Raw genomic sequence first — 24,944 nt, forward strand, 5'->3', positions numbered from 1 at the left:
ATATTGGAAAGAGTAGAGTGATTCTGGCAGCAGCGTTTAGGATAGATTGTAGGGAGACAGGTAAAAGGCAGGAAGGCCGGACAGCAGGAGGTTACAGTAATCGAGACGGTAGAGAATGAGGCCCTGAGTCAGAGTTTTAGCAGTCGAGCAACAGAGGAAAGGGGTTATCTTTGTAATCTTGCGGAGGAAAAAGCAACAGGTTTTTAGATACGTTTTTGAATGTGAGAGAGGAGTCGAGTGTGACCCCCTAGGCAGTGTGCTTGGGCTTCTGGTGAATGATAGTACTTCTAACAGTAATGTGGAAGGAGGTAGTAGGGCCAGGTTTGGGAGGAAGTATGAGGAGCTCTGTTTTTGCCATGTTACGTTTCAGTCGTCGGATGGCCATTCAGGATGATATCACAGAGAGACATTCAGAAACTTTGGCCTGTACAGCAGCGGGTAAGGTCAGGAGTTGAAAAGTAAATTTGGGTGTCATCAGCATAGAGGTGATATTTAAACCCAAGAGATGTGATTAGGTCACCTAGAGAAAGTGTGTACAGTGAAAAGAGAAGAGGTCCCTTGACAGAGTCCTGGGGTACCCCCACCGAGATTGATAGAGGAGGAGGTTTTGGCAGAAGAGACACAAAGTACGATGGGAGAGGTAAGAGGAGATCTAGGATAGCTTTGTTATGAATACCAAGAGTATGGAGAAGGAGAAGAGGGTGGTCCACGTCAAATGCTGCAGAGAGGTCAAGTAATATGAGCAGAGTGTAATAACCTCTGTCTTTGGCAGCATTTGAGCATCACTGCGAAATGTTCAAAGAACTAGATTGGTTATCACTTGAGTCTAGGACCAAAGTTCACCTTTCCTGTCTTGCCTTCAAATACTTTCTGGGCAAGCTACCCATGTATCTGGACAAGCTCCTCACCCCTAACACATGCAGCACTTATCATCTGAGATCTGACTCCAACAGACTGTTCATGGTCCCAAGGTTCAGCAAAGTATCCGGCCGCTCCTCCTCTTATTGTGCACCCCACAATTGGAACAATCTACCAGAGACTCTCACATCCACCACCAGTCTAAATTCTTTCAAAACTAAAGCGGTCGCACATTTTAATCTGGTCTGTAACTGTTACATACGCATATAATATATATTATCTCTAACTGTGCATGCAGTGTCTTGTGTATAATGTATACCCTGTTCACTTATGTAACTATGTATTTGGAACCATGTATTATTTGTCATAACTCTGTGCCCAGGACATACTTGAAAACGAAAGATAACTCTCAATGTATTATTTCCTAGTAAAACATTTTATAAATAAATGTAAGTCTGCCAATGGTTTAAGTATTATAAGGTTTTTTGAAGTGAAACTTCTTTCGTGGCACCTAGTCCTGATAGAACAAAACTGGATAGATGGGGGGTGAAATGTGAAACGTAAGTGACATCACGTAATGGATGCCGCTCCGCTCACACGTCCCCTGTCACATGCTCCTAATCGCCGCCACACCCACACACACCCCCACACACACCCGGCTGCTGACATATGCGGCGGAGATAGCCGCCGCCGCCGCTCCTAACGGCCCGCCTAACTGTTCCACGACCGCTACCATGCCGCGCATGCGCAGTTGGGATGGCGCGCTGACGGACGCCACACATGCGCTGAAGCGGCTGGCAGCGGCGTCGTTCCGCCCACATGCTCCTAACGCCCATTGGCAGCGGCGCCATTCAGCCCTCCACTGACGCGGGCGTTCGCGGGCCCCCTGGAAGCGGTGGCACACGGCGCAAACCCGGGCGCAACCCGCGTGGCACAGGGGCTCGGTCATTCATGCCTGTGCTGGGGCGCATGTACCCCGCGGGGGTATGTGCAGAATTTGCGTAAGGGGGGGGGAGAGAGGTGGTGCGCAATGTTACACCCCGCCCCTGGCTGCAGCTGGACACATACACACTGACTGATCCACACCCCTCCCCACACACACACCCCCCCACACACACACCCCCACACACACACCCACACCCCGACACCCCCCACACACACATCCCCACACACCCCCACACACACACACTGAATCCCATACACACACACACTGACCCACACTGACTGACCCACACACACACTGACCCACACACACACACACTGACCCAAACACACTGACCCAAACACACTCACACACTGACTGACACACACTGACTCCCATACACACACACACTGACTCCCATACACACACACTGACTAACATACACACACTGACATATACACACTGACTGACACACATACACACACCCACACTGACTGACACACATACACACACACTGACACACATACACACAAGGAATTCACACTTAGTGCAAATAGCTAATACAGGGGATGTGTGCCGAGCACACGCATTATAAGTCAAATTTATTTGCGTTTTGTCAATGAAATTGTATTTTGATTTTTAATTAAAACATCACCAATACACATACAATTTCTGTGACAAAAGTCAAAGAAGTTTCACTTACTATGCGCGTGCACAGCACACACAGCTTTTTTTTCATTAAGCAGCAGTTCACGCAAGTCTGCAGTGCACCTAGTGCAGCAGTTTGCGTGAGTCTGCCGAAGGTCATACTGATGATTGGCTTGTGTAAACCAGGCAGTAGTTGTTTTGAGGATAACAATAAGGAAACATTCTATTCTTTCGTTGCTTAGGTGACCATTTAGAACAGACAAGATGTCTAATCCTGAGTGACTGTAGGGAGAATGAGGTGCACTCACGCAACTTCAAGGATATTGGCTTGGGTGCACACCCTGCACCTGTTCCGGTGCAGCTAGTAGTGTATGTAGTTCATCCAGGGAAGGTAGAACATAACTGCGCTTCAGAGGACTTGATCTAATAAAACGAAAAATTTAAAAGGTGATAGAGGTTTCGATCCACAACCTGGACCTTGATAAAGGTCAATCACCTTTTAAATTTAATTTCTCACTTTATTATATGAAGTCCTTTTTGGAGAGCTGTTGTATTCTTCCTTCCCTGGATAACTACATACACTAATCCTGAGTGACAACATCCATGATATGTTACTAAATCCTCCTCCTGTGACGGTTCCAAAGCCAGCAAAAGAGCCTGTTGAAGTCAACATCTTGCATTTCTTGAATCTACAGATACAATGTCTGATAAATACAAGAGGAAGTTGTGAGAAATGTTTTTTAAACATCACTCAAGAACCGTTATCCCCACGCATTGGTGAAATGTTCCAATTAATGAAATCTTCAATGCAGGGGACACTAGGAGCCTGTAATCAATCCATACAATAATCAGTGGAAATACTTTAAAAAAAAAAAAAAAAGTCCAGGTGGAAAAAATAAAGTGGAATGGCACCTGTACTCGTTCCTTCCACTTCACATCCTGAGTTATCTTCAAGATCAGAGAAGTCTGCTTTGGAAGAAGACAGATATACATCTATCAGCAACCATAAGAAGATCCTTGGTGTTTTTGTCACCTGATATTGACAAACGTATCAAGGATATGCAAGCAGTTATGGAGATTGAGGACACCTAAGAACATCTTGGGAAACAAGATATCAGTTGGATAGAGAGGGACCTCACTCTAACCTGCTGAATAGTATAAATACTGTGTGCTACCTGGGAGATGATGTGAGAAGTAAAAAAGTACATTGTGGTACTACTGAGAGAAATCCCTTGACACACGAACACGCACGCGCACACACACACACACGCACGCGCGCGCGCGCGCGCGCGCGCGCACACACACACACACACACCTCCTCTCCTCTGTTTCCAAGATTGCCTTGCACGCCTTTAAATTAGCAAGTTCTGAGAGGCAGCTGTGAATGACCAGTCTATTAAGACCTTTTCCTCATATTAGAGGGGTAAAGAGAAAGTTTGCAGAGATAGTGTTAGGACTTACAGAAATAGAGAACAAATCTTGACGTGGTTTGCAAGCTTACAAATGCTTCGACCAAAGAATTTAACTTAGTGACCCTCATTAAAAATGTGCCTGACATATTATTTATGAAATTTGGGTTTCATTAAAGAGGAAGTAAATTCTAATTTATTTAGCAGAAATAATTAATCTCTTAGCCTGTAGAAACGTATTTGTTCCCCGTTGAGCGGAATGTTTAGGAATTGTAAGGAAGAGGAGGTAAGTAGGAATTTAGACCAGGGTAATGCAGTTGATGTGGTCTACTTAGATTTTGCAAAGGCTTTTGATACGGTTCCACACGAGGTTGGTGTACAAAATAAAGCAAATTGGACTCAGTAAAAAATATATGCACCTGGATTGAAAATTGGTTGAAGGATGGACAACAGAGGGTTGTCAAATGGAACTTTTTCAGGTTGGGCTAAAGTCGTGAGTGGAGTACCTCAGGGATTGGTACTGGGACCCCTGTTTTTTAACTTATTTATTAATGACCTTGAGGTCGGCATTGAGAGCAAAGTCTACATCTTTGCTGATGGTACTAAATTGTGTAAGGTAGAATCAGAGCAGGATGTAATTTCTCTCAGGAGGGACTTGGAGAGACTGGAAACTTGGGCAGGTAAATGGCAGGTGAGGTTTAAACAGATAAATGTAAGGTTATGCATTTGGGAAGCAAGAATAAACAGGCGACTGTCACGGTAATTTATGACAGGTTGTAATTTACACCAAAAATATAACTGGGTTGAACTGGTACGAGGCTTAGATATGATGAAATATAATTTATTCCTTGAAAAAGGTGAACACACGAGATATACAAATAACAGACAAAATATGGACACTCACTTAAGATGGAAATGATGAAACAGTCAAATCTAGACTGGCAGTTCATACAGCAATCTTCATAATCCCAAGACACGAAAGACAATAGCCATAGGCTGAGCCTGGTTCTTATACAATTATTTCCCATTGAACACAACCTAAACCCAGCCCCTCTCATAAATCTGTGGTGAAGTTGACAGTTTTCCTCAGAGTAAAACTCCTCCCACCCGAGGACGTTTAAAAACTGCTTTTCCTATCTAAATAACTTCATAACTTCAGTTCAGTAGTACTTACTGGCACGTGAGACATATTAATACATTCCGGCACGCATGACTCTCCCAACGAGACTAAATATTACAGTGTAATATTAAAATTAAGAGAGATATTAATATCTGTCTCTTAGAACCGGCTAAACATCAGGTGTTTGTATTCCTTATGTGCGAATCAGTCCCACGAATACACATATGTAGCTTTTAGCACGTTCAGCCGAGGACATCTCATAATATTCTTATATTTAATACGGTCACTCATTCTGATATCTCCTTGCGTAACCGCACCCCTGGCCCCCATCAATACATCCTTTGAAGCATGGACTCCTGTGTAGTGAACATTTGTCACCTGGTGCTATATTTCACACCCAATGCCCCAGCCTGGGTCTAGCTGTCTCTACCAGCCAGATGGGTTAACATACACCAAACCCCCTCTGCACCTTTTCACACCCAAACTTCAATCAAGCCTTTTGAAGCCCAGATTTCTGAAAAGACACACCACATTTGTATTTTCTTAAACTGTAGCTCATTAACCCCTTAAGCCCCAGTGTGTATGTGTGGTGCAGACACTGGCCCAGAAACAATACATTTATACAGGGGAATAAACAGTTAGATATTGAAGCAAGGCAAAACACATTACTGGACCTCAGTCCAGTTAACCCCTTGCTTCCCTGATGAGAGTAGAGGGTGGCCAAATGGGGGTGTAACCCCTTTAATCCCGGGCCAAATCCTCTCTATCGTCACAGCGACGTACACGTTAAACGTGGATAAATTGGGGGACTCCTTGATGGAGACGTATTTAGGAGTGCTTGTAGACAGCAGACATAGTAATAGTGCCCAAAGTCATGCAGTAGCTGCAAAGGGAAACAAGATCTTATCTTGCATTAAACGGGCAATGGATGGAAGGGAAGTAAACATAATTATGCCCCTTTACAAAGCATTAGTAAGACCACACTTTGAATATGGAATACAATTTTGGGCACCACTCCTTTAGAAAAGGCATTATGAAACTAGAGAGGGGGCAGAGAAGAGCCACCAAATTAATAAAGGGGATGGACAATTTAACTTATGAATAGAGGCTAGCTAAATTAGATTTATTTACATTAGAAAAGAAGCGTCTAAGAGGGAATATGATAACTATATAGAAATATATTCAGGGACAATACAAGGAGCTTTCAAAATAACTATTCATCCCAAGGACAGTACACAGGACTCTGGGCCATCCCTTAAGGTTGGAGGAAAGGAGATTTCACCAGCAACAAAGGAAAGGTTCTTTACAGTAGGGGCAGTTAAAATGTGGAATTCATTACCCATGGAGACAGTGATGGCAGATACAATGGATTTGTTAAAAAAAAAAAAGGTTGGACATCTTTTTAGAAAGGAAAGGTATACAGGGATAAACCAAATAAGTAAACATGGGAAGAATGTTGATCCGGGGAATAATCCGATTGTCAATTCTTGGCGTCAGGAAGGAATATATTTTTCCCCTTATGAAATATCATTGGATGATATGACACTGGGGTTTTTTGTTTGCCTTCCTTTGGATCAATATGGAAGTATAGATATAGAATAAAGTATGTTGTCTAAATTTCAGCATAGATGAACTTGATGGACGTATGTCTTTTTTCAACCTCCTCTACTATGTACTTTTTGTTATAGCCAATGATATTTCCCTTAACTACTTCCTTAGTGGTTTCTGAAAACAGATTTTCTGGCTCCTTGTGTTGAACATTATTAGGTGCAAAATCTGTCCATGCTCATTGCAAAAAGGGTCTAAAAAAAGATGCTTATTGCCAGCAGGAGCTGCTGGGAACCTCCCAGTTGCCTTGGTGCCCAAGTGCTAGATTCTATTGTCTGTAATAATATTGAGGCATGGTCTGAGAGAGTTAGTAATCCAATATCAGCCCTTATAGTTTTATGAACTAAATAGTTAGATATCAGATTGCAATCTATTCTAGAAAAGGAATTGTGTGGGTTTGAGCAGAATGTGAATTTTTTTTCTGTAGCATTATGATGCCTCCATATGTCTGTGGTACTAAACATGGGCATAAATGTGTTTTTCTTCATTTTAGGCGATTTGATTATCTGTGGGAAATATAAATGAGGTCATACAAAAGTGACCTTTTGCAACACGATTTTCTTCTGTTAGAGTACTATTTGAATAATCATATTGCATCTTCCTTTTATCACCAGAGGACTCAGTGTTGTACCAGACTCGGAAGTAATTGCAATGTATGAAGGGTCCCACGTCCCTTTGGAACAAATGAGTGACTATTATGGAAAGGTAACATTGTATTTTGTTTGAGTACTTGCTCAATATTGTATTTTATAACAGTTTATGGAGATCTTATTACAGTAAAGAATAGTGGAGTAGAAATAACCATAGTTTGTTATCTTTGGTCATTTTCCTTCTTTGGATATGACTTGTGTTGCACTTTATAAACATGGAATACATAAAGGCTTTACACAAAGTGCTAAAAGGATGAAGCATGACAAGGTATAATAAACTGTTAGGTGCCAGAAGCATCAGAGAAATGTTGCAATTTGCTTTTCAAACTCCTGAGCTGGTTGACTTGGATTGTTTTAAAGTTGTTACTAGAACCTGAACTGGCACACACATGAACAGAAACAAGATCCTGCATTCACAAGGAGGTGAAAGCAATACATTCTGAGCTATGCATGCAATATGTGTTTTTATTTTTGTGCAGAGCTCCGAAGGCAACATGTTGAAGCAATTCATGGACATATTCTCATTACCAGAGATGACTCTTCTGTCCTGTGTCAATGAATATTTTCTGAAAAACAACATTGATTATGAACCTGTTCACCTGTATAAAGATGTTAAGGTATGTTTTTGTGCAAACTGCTTTAAATAGAAGTTAAACTGCATGCAAGAAAATAGGATTGTACTCTGGGTCTTATTGATTAAGCTGCGATCCTGCCATTTGCAGGTAGATAACTGGTAAAGTGCCACTCAAGTCAATGGTGTTTTTCCCACAATGGTGCGCTAAGCCAAGAGGCCCAATCTATTTCACTCTCAGTGGCCGAAGGTACGTGGCATTAGAGGGCTACATAACTTCCAGGCTCTCTCCTCCCCTGCGGCTCTCTCCTCCCCTGCGGCTCTCTCCTCCCCTGCGGCTCTCTCCTCTGCGGCTCTCTCCTCCCCTGCGGCTCTCTCCTCCCCTGCGGCTCTCTCCTCCTCTGCGGCTCTCTCCTCCCCTGCGGCTCTCTCCTCCTCTGCGGCTCTCTCCTCTGCGGCTCTCTCCTCCTCTGCGGCTCTCTCCTCCTCTGCGGCTCTCTCCTCTGCGGCTCTCTCCTCCTCTGCGGCTCTCTCCTCCTCTGCGGCTCTCTCCTCCCCTGCGGCTCTCTCCTCTGCGGCTCTCTCCTCCCCTGCGGCTCTCTCCTCCCCTGCGGCTCTCTCCTCCCCTGCGGCTCTCTCCTCCCCTGCGGCTCTCTCCTCCTCTGCGGCTCTCTCCTCCTCTGCGGCTCTCTCCTCCTCTGCGGCTCTCTCCTCCTCTGCGGCTCTCTCCTCCTCTGCGGCTCTCTCCTCCCCTGCGGCTCTCTCCTCCCCTGCGGCTCTCTCCTCCCCTGCGGCTCTCTCCTCCTCTGCGGCTCTCTCCTCCCCTGCGGCTCTCTCCTCCCCTGCGGCTCTCTCCTCCTCTGCGGCTCTCTCCTCCTCTGCGGCTCTCTCCTCCCCTGCGCTCTCTCCTCTGCGGCTCTCTCCTCCTCTGCGGCTCTCTCCTCCTCTGCGGCTCTCTCCTCCTCTGCGGCTCTCTCCTCCTCTGCGGCTCTCTCCTCCCCTGCGGCTCTCTCCTCTGCGGCTCTCTCCTCCCCTGCGGCTCTCTCCTCTGCGGCTCTCTCCTCCCCTGCGGCTCTCTCCTCCCCTGCGGCTCTCTCCTCCTCTGCGGCTCTCTCCTCCTCTGCGGCTCTCTCCTCCTCTGCGGCTCTCTCCTCCTCTGCGGCTCTCTCCTCCTCTGCGGCTCTCTCCTCCTCTGCGGCTCTCTCCTCCCCTGCGGCTCTCTCCTCCCCTGCGGCTCTCTCCTCCCCTGCGGCTCTCTCCTCCTCTGCGGCTCTCTCCTCCCCTGCGGCTCTCTCCTCCCCTGCGGCTCTCTCCTCCTCTGCGGCTCTCTCCTCCTCTGCGGCTCTCTCCTCCCCTGCGGCTCTCTCCTCCCCTGCGGCTCTCTCCTCCCCTGCGGCTCCCTCTGCGGCTCTCTCCTCCTTTGCGGCTCTCTCCTCTGAGGCTCTCTCCTCTGAGGCTCTCTCCTCCCCTGCGGCTCTCTCCTCTGCGGCTCTCTCCTCTGCGGCTCTCTCCTCCCCTGCGGCTCTCTCCTCCCCTGCGGCTCTCTCCTCCTCTGCGGCTCCCTCTGCGGCTCTCTCCTCCTCTGCGGCTCTCTCCTCCTCTGCGGCTCTCTCCTCCTCTGCGGCTCTCTCCTCCTCTGCGGCTCTCTCCTCCTCTGCGGCTCTCTCCTCCTCTGCGGCTCTCTCCTCCTCTGCGGCTCTCTCCTCCTCTGCGGCTCTCTCCTCCCCTGCGGCTCTCTCCTCCCCTGCGGCTCTCTCCTCCCCTGCGGCTCTCTCCTCCCCTGCGGCTCTCTCCTCCCCTGCGGCTCTCTCCTCCCCTGCGGCTCTCTCCTCCCCTGCGGCTCTCTCCTCCCCTGCGGCTCTCTCCTCCCCTGCGGCTCTCTCCTCCCCTGCGGCTCTCTCCTCCCCTGCGGCTCTCTCCTCCCCTGCGGCTCTCTCCTCCCCTGCGGCTCTCTCCTCCCCTGCGGCTCTCTCCTCCCCTGCGGCTCTCTCCTCCCCTGCGGCTCTCTCCTCCCCTGCGGCTCTCTCCTCCCCTGCGGCTCTCTCCTCCCCTGCGGCTCTCTCCTCCCCTGCGGCTCTCTCCTCCCCTGCGGCTCTCTCCTCCCCTGCGGCTCTCTCCTCCCCTGCGGCTCTCTCCTCCCCTGCGGCTCTCTCCTCCCCTGCGGCTCTCTCCTCCCCTGCGGCTCTCTCCTCCCCTGCGGCTCTCTCCTCCCCTGCGGCTCTCTCCTCCCCTGCGGCTCTCTCCTCCCCTGCGGCTCTCTCCTCCCCTGCGGCTCTCTCCTCCCCTGCGGCTCTCTCCTCCCCTGCGGCTCTCTCCTCCCCTGCGGCTCTCTCCTCCCCTGCGGCTCTCTCCTCCCCTGCGGCTCTCTCCTCCCCTGCGGCTCTCTCCTCCCCTGCGGCTCTCTCCTCCCCTGCGGCTCTCTCCTCCCCTGCGGCTCTCTCCTCCCCTGCGGCTCTCTCCTCCCCTGCGGCTCTCTCCTCCCCTGCGGCTCTCTCCTCCCCTGCGGCTCTCTCCTCCCCTGCGGCTCTCTCCTCCCCTGCGGCTCTCTCCTCCCCTGCGGCTCTCTCCTCCCCTGCGGCTCTCTCCTCCTCTGCGGCTCTCTCCTCCTCTGCGGCTCTCTCCTCCTCTGCGGCTCTCTCCTCCTCTGCGGCTCTCTCCTCCTCTGCGGCTCTCTCCTCCTCTGCGGCTCTCTCCTCCTCTGCGGCTCTCTCCTCCTCTGCGGCTCTCTCCTCCTCTGCGGCTCTCTCCTCCTCTGCGGCTCTCTCCTCCTCTGCGGCTCTCTCCTCCTTTGCGGCTCTCTCCTCCTTTGCGGCTCTCTCCTCCTCTGCGGCTCTCTCCTCCTCTGCGGCTCTCTCCTCCTCTGCGGCTCTCTCCTCCTCTGCGGCTCTCTCCTCCTCTGCGGCTCTCTCCTCCTCTGCGGCTCTCTCCTCCCCTGCGGCTCTCTCCTCCTCTGCGGCTCTCTCCTCCCCTGCGGCTCTCTCCTCCCCTGCGGCTCTCTCCTCCTCTGCGGCTCTCTCCTCCTCTGCGGCTCTCTCCTCTCTGCGGCTCTCTCCTCCTCTGCGGCTCTCTCCTCTCTGCGGCTCTCTCCTCTCTGCGGCTCTCTCCTCTGCGGCTCTCTCCTCCTCCGCGGCTCTCTCCTCTGCGGCTCTCTCCTCCTCCGCGGCTCTCTCCTCCCCTGCGGCTCTCTCCTCTCTGCCTTTCAGCACTGTGCAGTAGAAGTTAAGTTTGATAATAGTCAATGACATCACACCAATCCTATGGTGTAGCAGGTAGAGAATCGCTACCAGTGTATGAAGGGTCATAGGTTTGATTCCTACATGGTATGCTAAAATTATTAGTGTGTGTTTGTGTGTGTGTGTGTGTGTGTGTGTGTGTGTGTTAAAGCTTTACACTCTTATGCTCCCCCCCCCCTTACATCCCTGCCCTAATTTCCCACTATACACCAGTCCGGCTTGCATTCTGCTCAAGGATGTCTTCTCTCTACCTCTTGTATCTAAACTCCCTCCTACTGTCTCTGTACGTTCTCCCTACCTACCAATTACAATGTATTTGCTCTTCGGAGCACGGACTCCTTTTCCTAAATGTTACTTTTATGTCTGAAGCTCTTATTCCCATTATGTGTTATTTGTATGTTATTTATATGATTGTCACGTGTATTACTGCTTAAAAGCGCTATATAAATAAAGTTATACGGTACATACATACATACAATGTATGCTTTAGGCTGCGGTCCCAGTCATGTCTGTGACACGCGTGCCCGGCAGGGGGGCGGCGCGTGCACAGCGCTAACCGCGATCTGCGGTCTGAGGGGAGAGGGGGAGCTTGCGACGGGAGGGGGCGTGCTCTGGGATTTGCACGTCGCAAGGTTTAAACTCAATTTTATTGAGTTTAAAAAAACTTGCAGCACGGCGCGGCTGCACCTTCAGCGTGAAGGTGCGTACTGTGCCCAGCCCCATTGAGGGGCGGTGCTTACACGCACAGCGCACGCTGCGCTGTGGCAGTGACTGGGACCGCAGCCTTAGTCTTTAGTCTTGCTTTAGTGCCCCGATCGCTACTTAAATTTAACATATGTGGTTTTTTTTTAATGGAATTATTTGCCACACTGGCCTGACATTGGTCCTCCAATATTGAGATGTGCAAATCTTTCCTGGTTTGTTTTGAGAAAGTTAATTTCAATATTTTAATAATAGCATGTTTTTGTATAGCGCTGCTAGTTTTTGGTGCATGAGGCACAGGGAGATAAAGTGACTGCCCACGGTCACAAGGAGCCGACACCGGGAATTGAACCAGGCTCCCCTGCTTCACACTCAGTGCCTGTCAGTGTCTTTACTCACTGAGCCACTCCCTCTCTTGTACAATTCATTAAGTAATTTGTACAAGATCAGCTGTTTTCTTACCCTCGAGTTAATGTAGCTCTGAGTGACTTGCCAGCCATGCATGGAATGCAATCGTATACTGTACATATGTTTTGTACATCTCTACTCGGGTCAGTTACAACATGGTGCCTAGTGCACAAATTGGCACATATATTGTCCTGTGTCCTACTTGGCTGCACCGTTAATAAATCTTTTGTTTAAAGACAACTCTTAGGCTACGCTTATAGTGCTGGCAACGCGACTGATGACGTCGCCATTGCGATAGTTGCAATTCAAGTTTAGCGACGTCGCTGGCTACAAGGCCAGTGACGTTATAAAAGGGGAAGGCAGAGGGACGGAGAAGCTCTCTGGCCACAAGGAGGGACCGTTGCCGAAAAAAAATCAAATAACAGGGACCACCAGATTTTTGGTAGCGCTGTTGCTTGGTCGCGTGCACTATAAGCGCCGACGGCGACAATGCATTTGTTTGACGCACCATCGCCGGCACTATAAGTGCAGACTAACTGTACATATGGTCTCAACCCTTATGATAGTGAACAATATGTGTACTGTTTGTGTTCTAAAATAGCATGCATGTCATCAGCTCTACTTTCTGTACATATTGGTAAACATGCTTGTTTGCATTTATTTATTTACCAGGATGCAATTCGAGATGTCCATGTAAAAGGACTATTGTACAGAGCTGTTGAAGCAGATATTGGTAAGTAGCTGAGGCTTTAGAAGTAATATTTTATTTATAAAATGTTTTTACCAGGAAGTAATACATTGAGTTACCTCTCGTTTTCAAGTATGTCCTGGGCATAGAGTTAAGATGACAAATAATACATGGATACAAATACATAGTTACATAAGTGAACAGGGTATACATTATATACAATACATTGCATGCACAGTTAGAGATAATATATATTATAGGTGCATGTAACAGTTACAGACCAGATTAAAATGTGGGACTGCTTTAGTTTTGAACGAAATTAAACTGTTGTGGGTTAAGTTTTCTAAATGTTCTAGTGAGGAGAACTTTAGGGCTTGATTGGGGTGGTTTAATTTTCTTTAACAGTACACTATTGCATGGTCGCTGAAAAATGTCAGGAAAGATGCCAGAGGATTGGATTCTGATGGGATTTGATGAGAGAATCCAGTTTAGAAAGGAATGGTTGTGAGATTTCAGGTTTGACCGTGTGGGTTGGGGAATGAGTTGCATTAGGTTAAGTGATGCGAGTTGTATTTGGATTTTGTGGTTTTTAGGGTCGAGCCAATTGTAGTTTAAATCCCCAAGAACTAGCAGCTCACTCTTCTCATTCAGAGAGGAAATGGAGCCAAGAAAATAGGTGATATCAGTCAGGGACTGTAGGGGGGCGGTAGATGCCAGCAACCAAGACGGCTTAGAAAAGGGGAGGCAGATTTTGCCAATAAGGATTTCAAAAGAGTTTGGGCTTGGGGGTCAATTTAAGTGTAAATTGTAAGGTGTCTGCAATATAAAATAACACTCCTCCTCCTCTCTGACAAATCTTTCCTAGAAATGGAGTATCCCTGAATTGCGATATTTGCATTGAGGGTTTTAGGGGTTAGCCATGTTTCTGTGAGAACAATGGCTTTGGGTTTATGCATAAGGCACCATGCTCTTAGTTCATCCAGTTTGGGCAGCAGACTCTGGATATTTACATGGGCGACAGATAGACCTTTTTGAAATTTGAAGAGGGTATTCTCAGGGGTATGGGACAGAGTTGAAAAGGGAGGGCCTGGGTTAAGTTCAATATCACCTGCTAAAGAGTAATAGTACGTGTAGAAATTTGAGTAGTTGTTTGCAAGTTGTACATTTGTAATGTTTGCCATTAGAGTGAGCGGTGGTTGGTGTGCTGGTTTTCAGAGTTCTCCACCAACATTCAGTAGATGGTGCAAGGCTCTTGAGTAATCCAGGGTGTATAATGATATTGGGTGTGGGCCAGGAGGGAGGGGATTGTAATGGATAGAGAGAGTAACATTTCCATGAGGCCACAATAAAGAACAAAGTTGAGATACATAGCAGGTTCATTATCACAGAGGTAGGTACTGTTGCATGAAGCTGTTGTGAGCCAAGTGAGTGTGTGCATACTAAACAGCAGAGGTGTGATTTTTCCTTGTCAAAATGTTTTGCTGCATTGCAATGCTAGGGCCTATTCAGGGTTTGCAGAGGGGGGATGGCAGTCAATGTTGGGAGAGGCTGCACAAAAATAAGGTGTAAAGGGGGGAGGGGGGTAATTGTGTAGATTAACAAGCATGGGATCATAGTGTGGTCAGAGTAGCTCACCGTTTGTTGCCTTGTGTAGAAGAGTTTGCAAAAGATGCAGTCTTCCTTTTGTCAACCTCTAGTCAAATTAGTATTAACTATATATTCGCACTTAAAGATGATCACTATAAGATGCATCATTGTAGATGCCAGTGCTACCCTGCCAAGGCTTTCCTTTTTATGTTACATTTATACATCTAAGCAGTCACATGACCCCCCCTCCCCCCCAATAGAACTGCCTTTTACAAGTTGGATAATTAGCAGCACACAAGTTAAAAAAAAAAAAAAAAAATAATACACTTTTGCTATTCAAAACACACCAGAGATCAATAATAAAGGCAGGGTTTTTTTTTATGTATTGATACCACAGTAGTTATGGAGCAATGGCATTCGCAGCACCATATGATTTGAAACACCAGCCTCAATTTTCATTTGAAGAACCTCACAATTGGTTCCCTCACACAAATGTAACTATGCCTAGAACAAAGATTGTGCTTGTTTCTTTTGATATTTAAGTATTTATTCCCTTTGGGACCTCTAAATGGAGGAGTGTTTCTAGTTAAGTAGTACAGTATTTAATCTAATCTTCTACCAACCTGTCTTAATCCAAGGGTCAGGGATAGGGGGGGAGTTTACTCGTGCAAACTCTTACTGAACAAACAAGGAGTAGCAAAAGATAATCAAACCCCTCCCATGTCTCTACTCGCCATGTTTGCAAACTTAAAAAATAAAAGATTACAAAAATACTCGGTGTGCTTTGATTTTTATTAAAAAAAGAAGGTACCAATTGTCCAGATTTGTCTTTACTCACTACGTTTGTAGCATTTTGAATTGAAGATATATATTCCCTCCCCCACCCCCGTTTCCTCCCCCCAACCCCGTTTCCATATTGCTTTCAGACTGGTGCCTGTTATTCACCATTAGACTGTAAGATCTTTGGGGCTGGGATTTCCTTTCAAGTGTGTTAAATTTCCTTTTCCTTATATTTACATACATGTCTAATGTCCATACCACTGTATTTTAAATTGGTCCGCCCGTAAAGTGTATGTGTACATAGTTAGCATGGTATGAAACATTACACTTTTCATATTTATATCTTCTCATCCACCCAGATCAGGTATCTATGAATTGTCCCATATGCCAACCCTCATAGCTAGATGCAATCGTTATTGTGTTCTCCAGTCAGTCAGGCCCAACTTCCACTGTCGGCCACCTGGGTGAGCCTCTACCTCACAGCCAACCCCTACTCAACAGTTACGGCCCATACTCTACCCTGGAAACTGTTAGCGGCCCTACATATATAGGCTCACGACAAGTCCTGTTCATTGCAACTTTACTATAATGTACGTTTCTTCCTTTGGAAACAACCAAAATCTCTAACCATTGTTGCAACCTCTGGCTCACCTCTTATTAGTTGTCCCTCCAATTGTAGCAGTGCCATTTTACTCCCATTCAATCGATCTATGCCAACCCTCTATGTAAATGCAATAGCAATTGTATTAATCAAGAGTGGAATTTAGGAATGGAAGAGCATGTAAGTTACAAAAATGACATTATTTTCATTTATTTTTTTTAACTCTGCAATAAATCAGCAATAATTACTCCATGTTAATTGTTTGATTAAAAAAATCTTGTGTACCACAGTACTCTACATTCTCATGCAATGCATGTCTATATTGTACAATAAAGATGTGATCTACACCACGATGCATCTGTTACTGAAAATATTTGTAAATGCACAAAACATAATGACTTTCTTTGCTTTTGTTTTAGAGAGGTATATTTGCTATGGAGAGAAAACGCAAGCTGTATTGGCCAAGTTAGCAAATCATGGCAAAAAGATGTTTCTCATTACAAACAGCCCCAGCAGCTTTGTGTAAGTAACCTGATCATGCAATCCTGTCTGCATGATTACCTTTTTTCATTATAGGGCTAATTCATTAATCTCAGGATACATTGGGGGCTTGCTTTGTTGAATTAGGAACTATAAAAAAAATATTTTTAAATTGTATTTATTATTTGAAAGGGAGGGTGCTATTTTTTATCTCTGTGGAGCCCATATTCTCGAGATATTTACCTTTCCTCTGTGCTGGTGTTTCTGGTCCCTTTTGGTCTTCCTACTGGACAGGCTTGGCAGTCATCCTTGTTTTTTCTTTCATTTTATCAGCACTTAAAAGGGTAAATCTCTCAGGATGGAGGGAGGGGGGCGGGAGGCTGGAACATGGCATAGTGTTCAGCTCCACCAGAACTGTAGTTGATTCTTGGTCGGTAGGAGGGGTTGTGAGGAAAGCATTATCTTCACCCCCCCACCCCCCCACCAACCATTTAAAAAATAAAATCTGTACAGAGTACGTAACAGAACATAAAGGATGCAAAGTTATACAAATGTCAAATTTATATACCATTTAATAAAAATGCCCTGCTAGGCATAAATATTAACATTCATAAAACTAGAAATAGAAGAAATTCTCATTTCTCATTACATTTGGGTCAAGCTAATCATGATGGGTGTAATTAGTCACAGCATGTTAAACAGTCATGTCAAAATGATAGTGTTGTGTTTTTTTTTTTAAGGTTTGGAGCAGGGGGTCTCCGGAACTGAACCCAATTAATTTCAGCTCTGGAGATGCTTACTTCCAAGGGGGGTGCTGGTATCGCCTGCAGTTTTCAGCTTCCTTGTCACATGGGCCAATAGGAAGCCACACCTGATGTCAGTTTCCTATTGGCCCACACAGGCTTTGAAAAGCAGATATATCGTGAATCCTGGAGTGGCTACTGGCACCCTACGGAGGTATTATCTCCGGAAGCAGAGGGCCCCAGAGTTAAAATTAAAGGGGTTTAGGTCCAGAGTACCCCCTGCTTCAATCCTGAATTAAAAAAATTCAAGGGGGAAAAAAAATTCTTGAATTGCCTCTTTAACTAGAGAATAATATTTTGAGTGTTCTGATTTTCAATGTTGGAGAATGAATAATTTATCTTCAATTATCCAATTAAAAAAAAAATAGGAATATTGACAAATATTGGTCTATAATAAGAAATAAATACAATTTGGAATTATTAGAACAGTGGTAGGAAAAGAATGGAACTCATGTTAACTTTTGATTTAGAAATAGATCTTTATTCCCTCCCAACACATTTGAGTAGGGCAACCATAAGTGTGTGAAATGTTCTGTCCAGGAGCCGCTGTTCTATATTTTATACTAAATTGTTTTCTTAGTATTTTCTTATACACCATTCTTAAAAAATATATATCTTATAAACACCCCTTCCAAAAGTATTTTAGAAATGCGAGAAATGTGTCTGATGGGGCATTACAGGATGAAGATAGCCAGTTCAAAAATATTCCATTGCATTAAAAGTTGGGAGACAGGGTGATTTTGTAGAAAATGTTATTGATCTATTTGTACACTATTTAAAAAAAATGTTTACCTATAAATGTTAGATTTTAAAATGTAATGTTAGTGCATGAAATATCTAACCAGGAACACAGACATTGCCATTTATAAGACCTGGATTTCTATACAGGAGCATATGGAGAAATGTTAAAATGTTTAAGAGGGTTTTCAGTGTTTGCTCTCTCCTGTAATTTGGTTTAGTTTTATGCTTGTGCCTGAGACTGAGGAGCTAATTTTATAGGTGCCAAAGTGACTCATCTGGCTGGGTGAGGCACAAATTCCCCATTGACTTCAAACATCAATTTCAGCCAAAAAAGACCCGATTTGGCGCTTAAGCACATATAGAGTAAGCCCCTAAAACACCACACAATTAGAAGGGCAGAGTGTAGCGAGGCTGCACATAACTCGGGCCTGTTTAGGTAAATAATAAAATGTACTGTCCTTTCATAAAAACACTTGTAAATCAGAACAAATGTAGGGCTGATGTTTACATGAGTATAGCAAGCTTTCTGGCCAGTGTTGCAGTAGGAACTGAAACATTTGGTTACATTTACAGTATACAAGGAGAACACATTCTGAATAGTGTTCACATGCTTAGATGAAGCAGAGTTGCACAAATGGTGTGGATCACACAACAGTGACAATATGCAGGAAAACTGAATTACCAATAACAGTCATGTTAAAATGCTTTTTATTTTCAAATTGTATTTATAAAGGGCAGCTGTATGCAGCACATTACAGTATAAATGTGAAAATATAAGAACCTGTGGTGTGAATCGAAGGAGTAGAAATATTTTCAAATACTTATTTTTAAATGGAGATCATGTGATGAATATATATTTCCCTTCTAGGAACAAAGGAATGAATTTCATTGTAGGTAAAGATTGGAGGGATCTTTTTGATGTTGTCATTGTTCAAGCTGACAAGCCAAATTTCTTCAACGATAAGCGAAGGTGAGCTTTCTGACTCAGTGCATGAGATCCCGAATCACACAGTGAACCACACTAGGCTTTTCGGTTTCAGGTGTGACAGTTCCCTCATGTTGTACAAATGGGAGCAATCTTGAGATGCAAGCTAGTCTCTACCATTATACAAACCGACTAATATTTTGGAAAGACAACTAATCCTTTGGCTCAGCTTCTTATTCGATGACCTCTGGCACAATCTTTAACTACAGAGGAAGTGAAGTGGCACCTAAAACAAAGATTGTAAAAATACATTTCAAATGTGGGTGGGATTGCTGGTTTAAAACCTGGCGGCACTTCAAGCTGGTTTCTATAACATGTTCTCAGTAGTGACTAGGTGTAAATATCTTTTAGCTTGGCCTGACTTGTGATACACACACACACCTTTTCAAAGCACTGGGTTGTTACTACAGGTCATGTGCAAAATGATGTAGATGTAAATAAGACTTGGCACAGTGATTATTCCATTCATCTTTGAGTGCTGCTAGGTTTCATGTTAAGTGTCGCAGTAAGCAATACATTGAATGATAATATTGCCACTCATGAATAAATGTCATTACATGCAAGGGTATGTATGTATTCAATGGAAAAAACACTGCCTTTTGGGTGTAATTTTGAAACTGTACTATAGTAGTTGTGGTGTTCAGTTATTGCATGTGTAAGGAGAACTGTGTATACAAGTCGCTAAAACATGGCATATATTTCCCAGTGTGTGTTTCAGCCATCTCTTTACAACTGTGAATATGTTCTATGTGTAGTTCCCAAGACTTTCAAGGACCAAGTGCAGCGTACACGTTGGACTTGAAATCTTTTTATGTTGCCTGGTCACAGTCCAAATCATGTTTTCTTTTGTAGATAGATCAAAGTGGATGCTCAGCATTCCCAGCAGAAATAAACCTTGTGGTTTTCCTCATACTTTGACCAGGCTTATAAACAGAAGTCCGTTCCAATGATTACAATAGCGGACATGTGAGCACTAACCCCTTCACTGCCAAGGCAGTGCACCCATGTGTGACTAACGGAATGTTGAGATTTGTCATTCCATTTTTAAACAATTTGTGTATCTGTTTTGTTGTAAACATACAGATGTTGGTGCTAATTGTATATCTGGTAATGTGACTTCAACAATCTCGACAGTCAGAATTTTTTTTTTAAATGAAACCTCATTTCTGCATGGGCTAATACAACACACCATACAACCTGTTATTGTGCCTACTTTAAGAAAATCGAACATCCAATACATTTCATTTTGATGTAATTTAGATGGGAAAAGGGGGGTGTCCCAAAGTAGCATCACAGATAGAAAAGTGAAATCTTTGACGCTCAATAAGCCCTGAAACCGTAGTCATCCATATGACTTCCAAAAGCTCCAAACGCTGTCCTCGCATACTTCTGCAGCTCCGTGCTTCTGCAGCTCCGTGCTTCTGTAAGCTTCACCTCATGGCGCAGGCGCTGGCGTCTGAGCTGCCACAGCTTTTCAGTTAATACAGACCAGAACGTGATGATGTTGCACTCCATACAAACATTAAAAAAGCCATCACAGAAGGGGTCCCAGATCGGTCATAATAAAATCTTTGGGCTTTATTTGCAAAATATCTCATAAAATTTGTATACATGGATCCAACAAAAGAAAAAATATAGCGTAATGCGTTGGGTTATTTTTTTTTCTGCGATCATGTCCTGTTCTCCAAAGTATTATTACACCGATTTTTGAAGCACTGCTACTTTCTCCTGTATAGTAAATAAACAATGATGCACCCAGGCACGACTTCTATTTCCAGAAAGTAGACAACCAACTGTATCCTGCGACGGGTCATTTTGAAACGGTCCTACAAGGACTGACTATACAGATTCAAATTAAATTGTAAAACTTTTCTGCACTAGAGTAATGTGGTCTTTGGCTCCTCACATCCGCTAAGGAAGAGTTGTATTTTTACAAATATGGGGATACAATAAACAAGGGCACTACCAATGCCCATTAAAGGTAACCTCATATTTATAAGAATACAAATGTACCAGTTGGATCTTGTGAAATAGAAGTGTGCAAACACTAGGTAAATGCAAATGTATGGGATGACTTGTTTTAGGGACTTCTTTTCACAACTCCCCCCAGAAACAATTGTGTATCTAGCTCTAAAAGGCAAAATGGAGAAGCACATGCTCCATAGTTTAATACAATATTTCATTTTAAAGATCAATAAAAGCAAGTATAGATGCACTTCCAATCAAATGCTAAAATATTGCATTGAAATAATTCTTCAGAGGTTAACAGTCATCATACACAAGTGTCTTTAGAGAGCTGAACTGTTTCCTGCTGTAGTTTGTTCCATGTCCTGGTCATGTTCTCTGCAAGCTGGCAGCAGAAGTTAGTGCAGCTGGATTACAGTACTGTACTTCACTGTGGGATCCTTCAGGAGGGTGGCCAGCAAGTGCCAGTTTCCTCAAATATATATTAATACACAAACAACTAAAAGTAAAAAAAAAACCTGACCTCCTCTCCCTCTAAATGTACCCCCCCCCACCTTTTCTCTGACAGAGGGCATGGGGTGAAAACAAAACTCAGCGGTAAGAGGGACCATACCCAATATAACTGGGTACCCCCACATTGTCCCTACATGTACTGATCTGTGGGGAAGTGATCACTTCTGTGCTCCTGTAGCAGTGGGCTGCATGCTCTCCTGGGGTCTCTTGTCTGAGTGGCATCACCCTGAGACAGGAGCCCAGGGAAGAAGGGGGGGAAGCAGCATGACCTGTACAGTATAAACATTCTAAGGGCCATGCATTTGGAATGTTTATAAATGTCATAAGGGCAGTGAAGGGGTTAAAGAAACTGCAGTAGAAGAAGCCAACACTTGATGACCATTGTAACTTTGCAATAAAAAGTCTATTGCTAGCTATTTAGTGAAGGTTTTATTAAACCCATTTATTTGCTTTCATATGACACAGTACTGACATCCTGGGTACAGGGTAAAATTAATATTTTCCATATCAGCCCTTTGTTCATAGATATGGCAGAGATTACTTGTTGTGTCTCTTATACTTTTATTTATTTTTTCTCCCTCTCAGGCCATTCCGCAAAATTAATGAACGAGGAGTTTTACTGTGGGATAAAATTCACCAACTTGAAAAAGGCCAGATTTACAAGCAGGTTTGGTTTTTTTGTTTTTCCCTTTTTCTTTTGTAATCCTAAAACAAAAACAGCAGCTGATTACCTTTTAAAGCAGCAATAGGAGTTAACTTTACTTAAAAAATTATTTAGATATATTTATTTCATTACAGGTTTGGTGCAGGGGATCTTCGGAGCTGAACTAATTTGTTCTCTGGGGGACCCCCTGCTCCCAGAGATACTTGCGTCCATAGTGGTGGCAGCAGGCAGAGTGCATTCCTTAATCTAATGGCGGTGTTTAAATGTCCAGCGTTAGACGGGTCAATAGAAAGCGGTAACATCATCCGGTGTGGCTTCCTTTTGGCCCGCGAGACCTGGAACTTTAAACTCCAGAGATACCGTCTCCCCCTACGGAGGTAAGCATCTCTGGAGCTGAAATTAATGGGGTTCAGCTCCGGAGACCCCCTGCTTCACACCTGAAAAAAAAAAAATATATATATATATATTATATATCTAAATCCATCTCTGCTTTAACTACCTCTAGAGTCAACTTTAACATACTATAACCACATATATTATTTGCCCCTCCTTTAACAGGCTCTGACTGTTACACTGTTTATTAGTAGATTTGTTAAGCATTGGGACACATTTTAATGAACCAGCAAAGAGATGTAACGAACATAATTGCAACCCGTGTCGCTACAGCCCCTTCTCGTGTGTGGCTGGTTAAACACTAAGGCCACATCTCCCGGTAGTGCATTGTGTATGTTGTGCTGCAGCGTGCCACCCGCTTGCAATAACACTGGTTACATCTGTAAGTGCTTTCTTTGTAGAGTGTTTTTTTTTTTTTTTTTAACTTGTGGTATCTCCCATACAAAATGGACAACTCATGTTGGTCTACTAAAAGGTACCTCAACCTGTAATGAATCTGCACATACCACATATGGAGAAATACAGCTTTTAGAACTACGTAGTGAACACATTGGGGCTTATTCTGTAAGCTTGGTTAGCGCGGAATCACGGTATCTGCACGAAAAGCCCCTATTTTGCGTAGCTTAGTAAATGTGCTCTCGGTAACACATTGAAAGCCGCAGTTTTTCCAAATGTTTTTTTTTTTTTTTCTTCTCTACAGGGCAATTTATTTGAATTTCTGAAGCTCACTGGCTGGCGTGGATCAAAGGTTTTGTACTTTGGTGATCATATATACAGTGATTTAGCGGTAAGGGAAATGTATGTATCAGTGACTGTGCATGTACGAAAAGGATCTGTATCTGTAAACTAAATGTGAAGAAATTAGTGGAAAAACAGGGCTTTATTGAGCCCAAGATAATTGGAAGCAAGAGGGCCCATGCACCCTTGGAGTTGCGGGTTCAATGAGTGCTGGAGCAGGCGGGCCCAGATGTGCTCTGCATGGCCTGCACTCACCATGTGCTGTAAAACAGGTCTGTCCCCACCCTTATCGACGGCCCTGTGAATAAAAGCACAGATGTTGGATGGGGAAATGTAGCAGGAACAAAGATGAAAGTGTAAAACTTATAGTGCTTGCTTTTTGTAGATGGAGGATTAAATCCCCACATATCTGTTTCAGAGTATTAGGACTAAAATTGCTAATACGAGAATTTTCATTTGTTTTTGTAACTAAAGATAATTTAGCAGGTGAACAGATTTAAAATGTAACCATTGTGCAAATGAATGCAGCCCCAAGTCTGAGGAATGGAATGTGGTTAGAGAATTTATTTTATTTTTAAATATCTCTATTCTACGTTGGTGCCAAACAAACATGATCGCACACATGTTTTTGTTTTTTTTATCCCTGTTCACATGGTTATATTTTCCAGTTGTTTTTTTTTTTCTTCCCCCCCGCCCGTAAAAATAGAAAAAGCCACTCAGGACTGTTTTCTATCTTAGCTCTTATCAAAGCAACTTTGCAGCCAGTGTGGCTGTTTTCAGGACTGAGCTCCTAACTGGCCTCCAATGTAGCAATAAGTTTTGTATAATGTGTAGTATTAGTGACTGACACCCACACCACCCACACCACACACACACACACACACCACACCTTTATTTGCAACACATATTGTAATGACAGAAGTCTGATGCAGGCCCCTCTATCAGTGATGGGGTTAATTAGAATAATGCTGTTGACATACTTTTTATGAAAGCATACAAGTGGCAATGGGCAACAAAATCTCAAAAGCATGCAGAGAATCACTGGCTAAATTCTGCTGCCTATGAAGTAATTCGTTCTATTTTGATTCTTGCAGTATGTGAAGGACGTCAGTGTAGTTGGCAGTATCCATTTGGCATGCATCAGGTGATGTTTATTGACAAATTCAGAGGAATGGTTATTCATGTAAATAAGATTAAATGCTGAGTATGGTTCTTAGGGCTTGCTAGGCTAGTTTATTTGATGAATCCAAAAATCTTGTTTATCAGAAATGGAGGATAGACCAGAACCTAGTTTACTCTCCACTGTGCAAAAATCCCCCCATTAACTCATGAAATGAAAAGGGCAAATAACAGCACATTGCCCTTATGACACTTGCATTATTTATACCCGGATGTAACTAGAGACAAGTGACCTATCATGCCATTAGAAAAAAATTCAGTTCTAATCATGCATACTGTACCGTGATATCCCATGTACTACAACTAAATGCAATGGTAAAGTCATGGGTCTAGAAAATACATCAACAGATATTTAGATATTTATATGAATTATTGTACTTTCGGTTCGATTGAAAAAAAAAAATAGGTTTACGTTCTGAATGCAGCTCTTTAAAAACGATTGTAGAAGGTCTTAAGACTAGGACCATTGAGGCAAAAACACTGTCAAAGGGGAGAGGGTGCGTAAAGCCATGAAGCATACAAGCTGTTTTGGATGTGCAGGGCTGCTTTGTTCAATTTGCAATACCTTGGTTTAAATACCTCTACAGTTAGTATACTGTATGTGACAGTTCTCTATCTTGACAATTGTCTTGAGCCAGTCCTGCGGATTAATGATCTCAACTTAAAGCAATCACCATTTGCAATACTTCCAGTATGTA

The 24,944-nt window shown here is 44.0% G+C and overlaps 1 protein-coding gene across 4 annotated transcripts in view; it reads left to right on the forward strand.

The window, feature by feature from the left end:
- Window positions 1-24,944, forward strand: part of NT5DC3 (5'-nucleotidase domain containing 3) — a 71,806-nt gene that overhangs the window by 13,828 nt on the left and 33,034 nt on the right. For all 4 annotated transcript variants that reach the window (XM_075600601.1, XM_075600603.1, XM_075600602.1 and 1 more), the window contains exons 5-11: window positions 7,180-7,270; window positions 7,695-7,832; window positions 12,802-12,862; window positions 16,205-16,307; window positions 18,678-18,779; window positions 21,858-21,939; window positions 23,030-23,116. In XM_075600601.1, coding sequence (XP_075456716.1) covers window positions 7,180-7,270; window positions 7,695-7,832; window positions 12,802-12,862; window positions 16,205-16,307; window positions 18,678-18,779; window positions 21,858-21,939; window positions 23,030-23,116 — 664 coding nt within the window. The remainder of the gene's footprint in view (window positions 1-7,179; window positions 7,271-7,694; window positions 7,833-12,801; window positions 12,863-16,204; window positions 16,308-18,677; window positions 18,780-21,857; window positions 21,940-23,029; window positions 23,117-24,944) is intronic.

Source organism: Ascaphus truei, chromosome 5 (genome assembly GCF_040206685.1).
Source record: "Ascaphus truei isolate aAscTru1 chromosome 5, aAscTru1.hap1, whole genome shotgun sequence".
Lineage (NCBI taxonomy): Eukaryota > Metazoa > Chordata > Amphibia > Anura > Ascaphidae > Ascaphus > Ascaphus truei.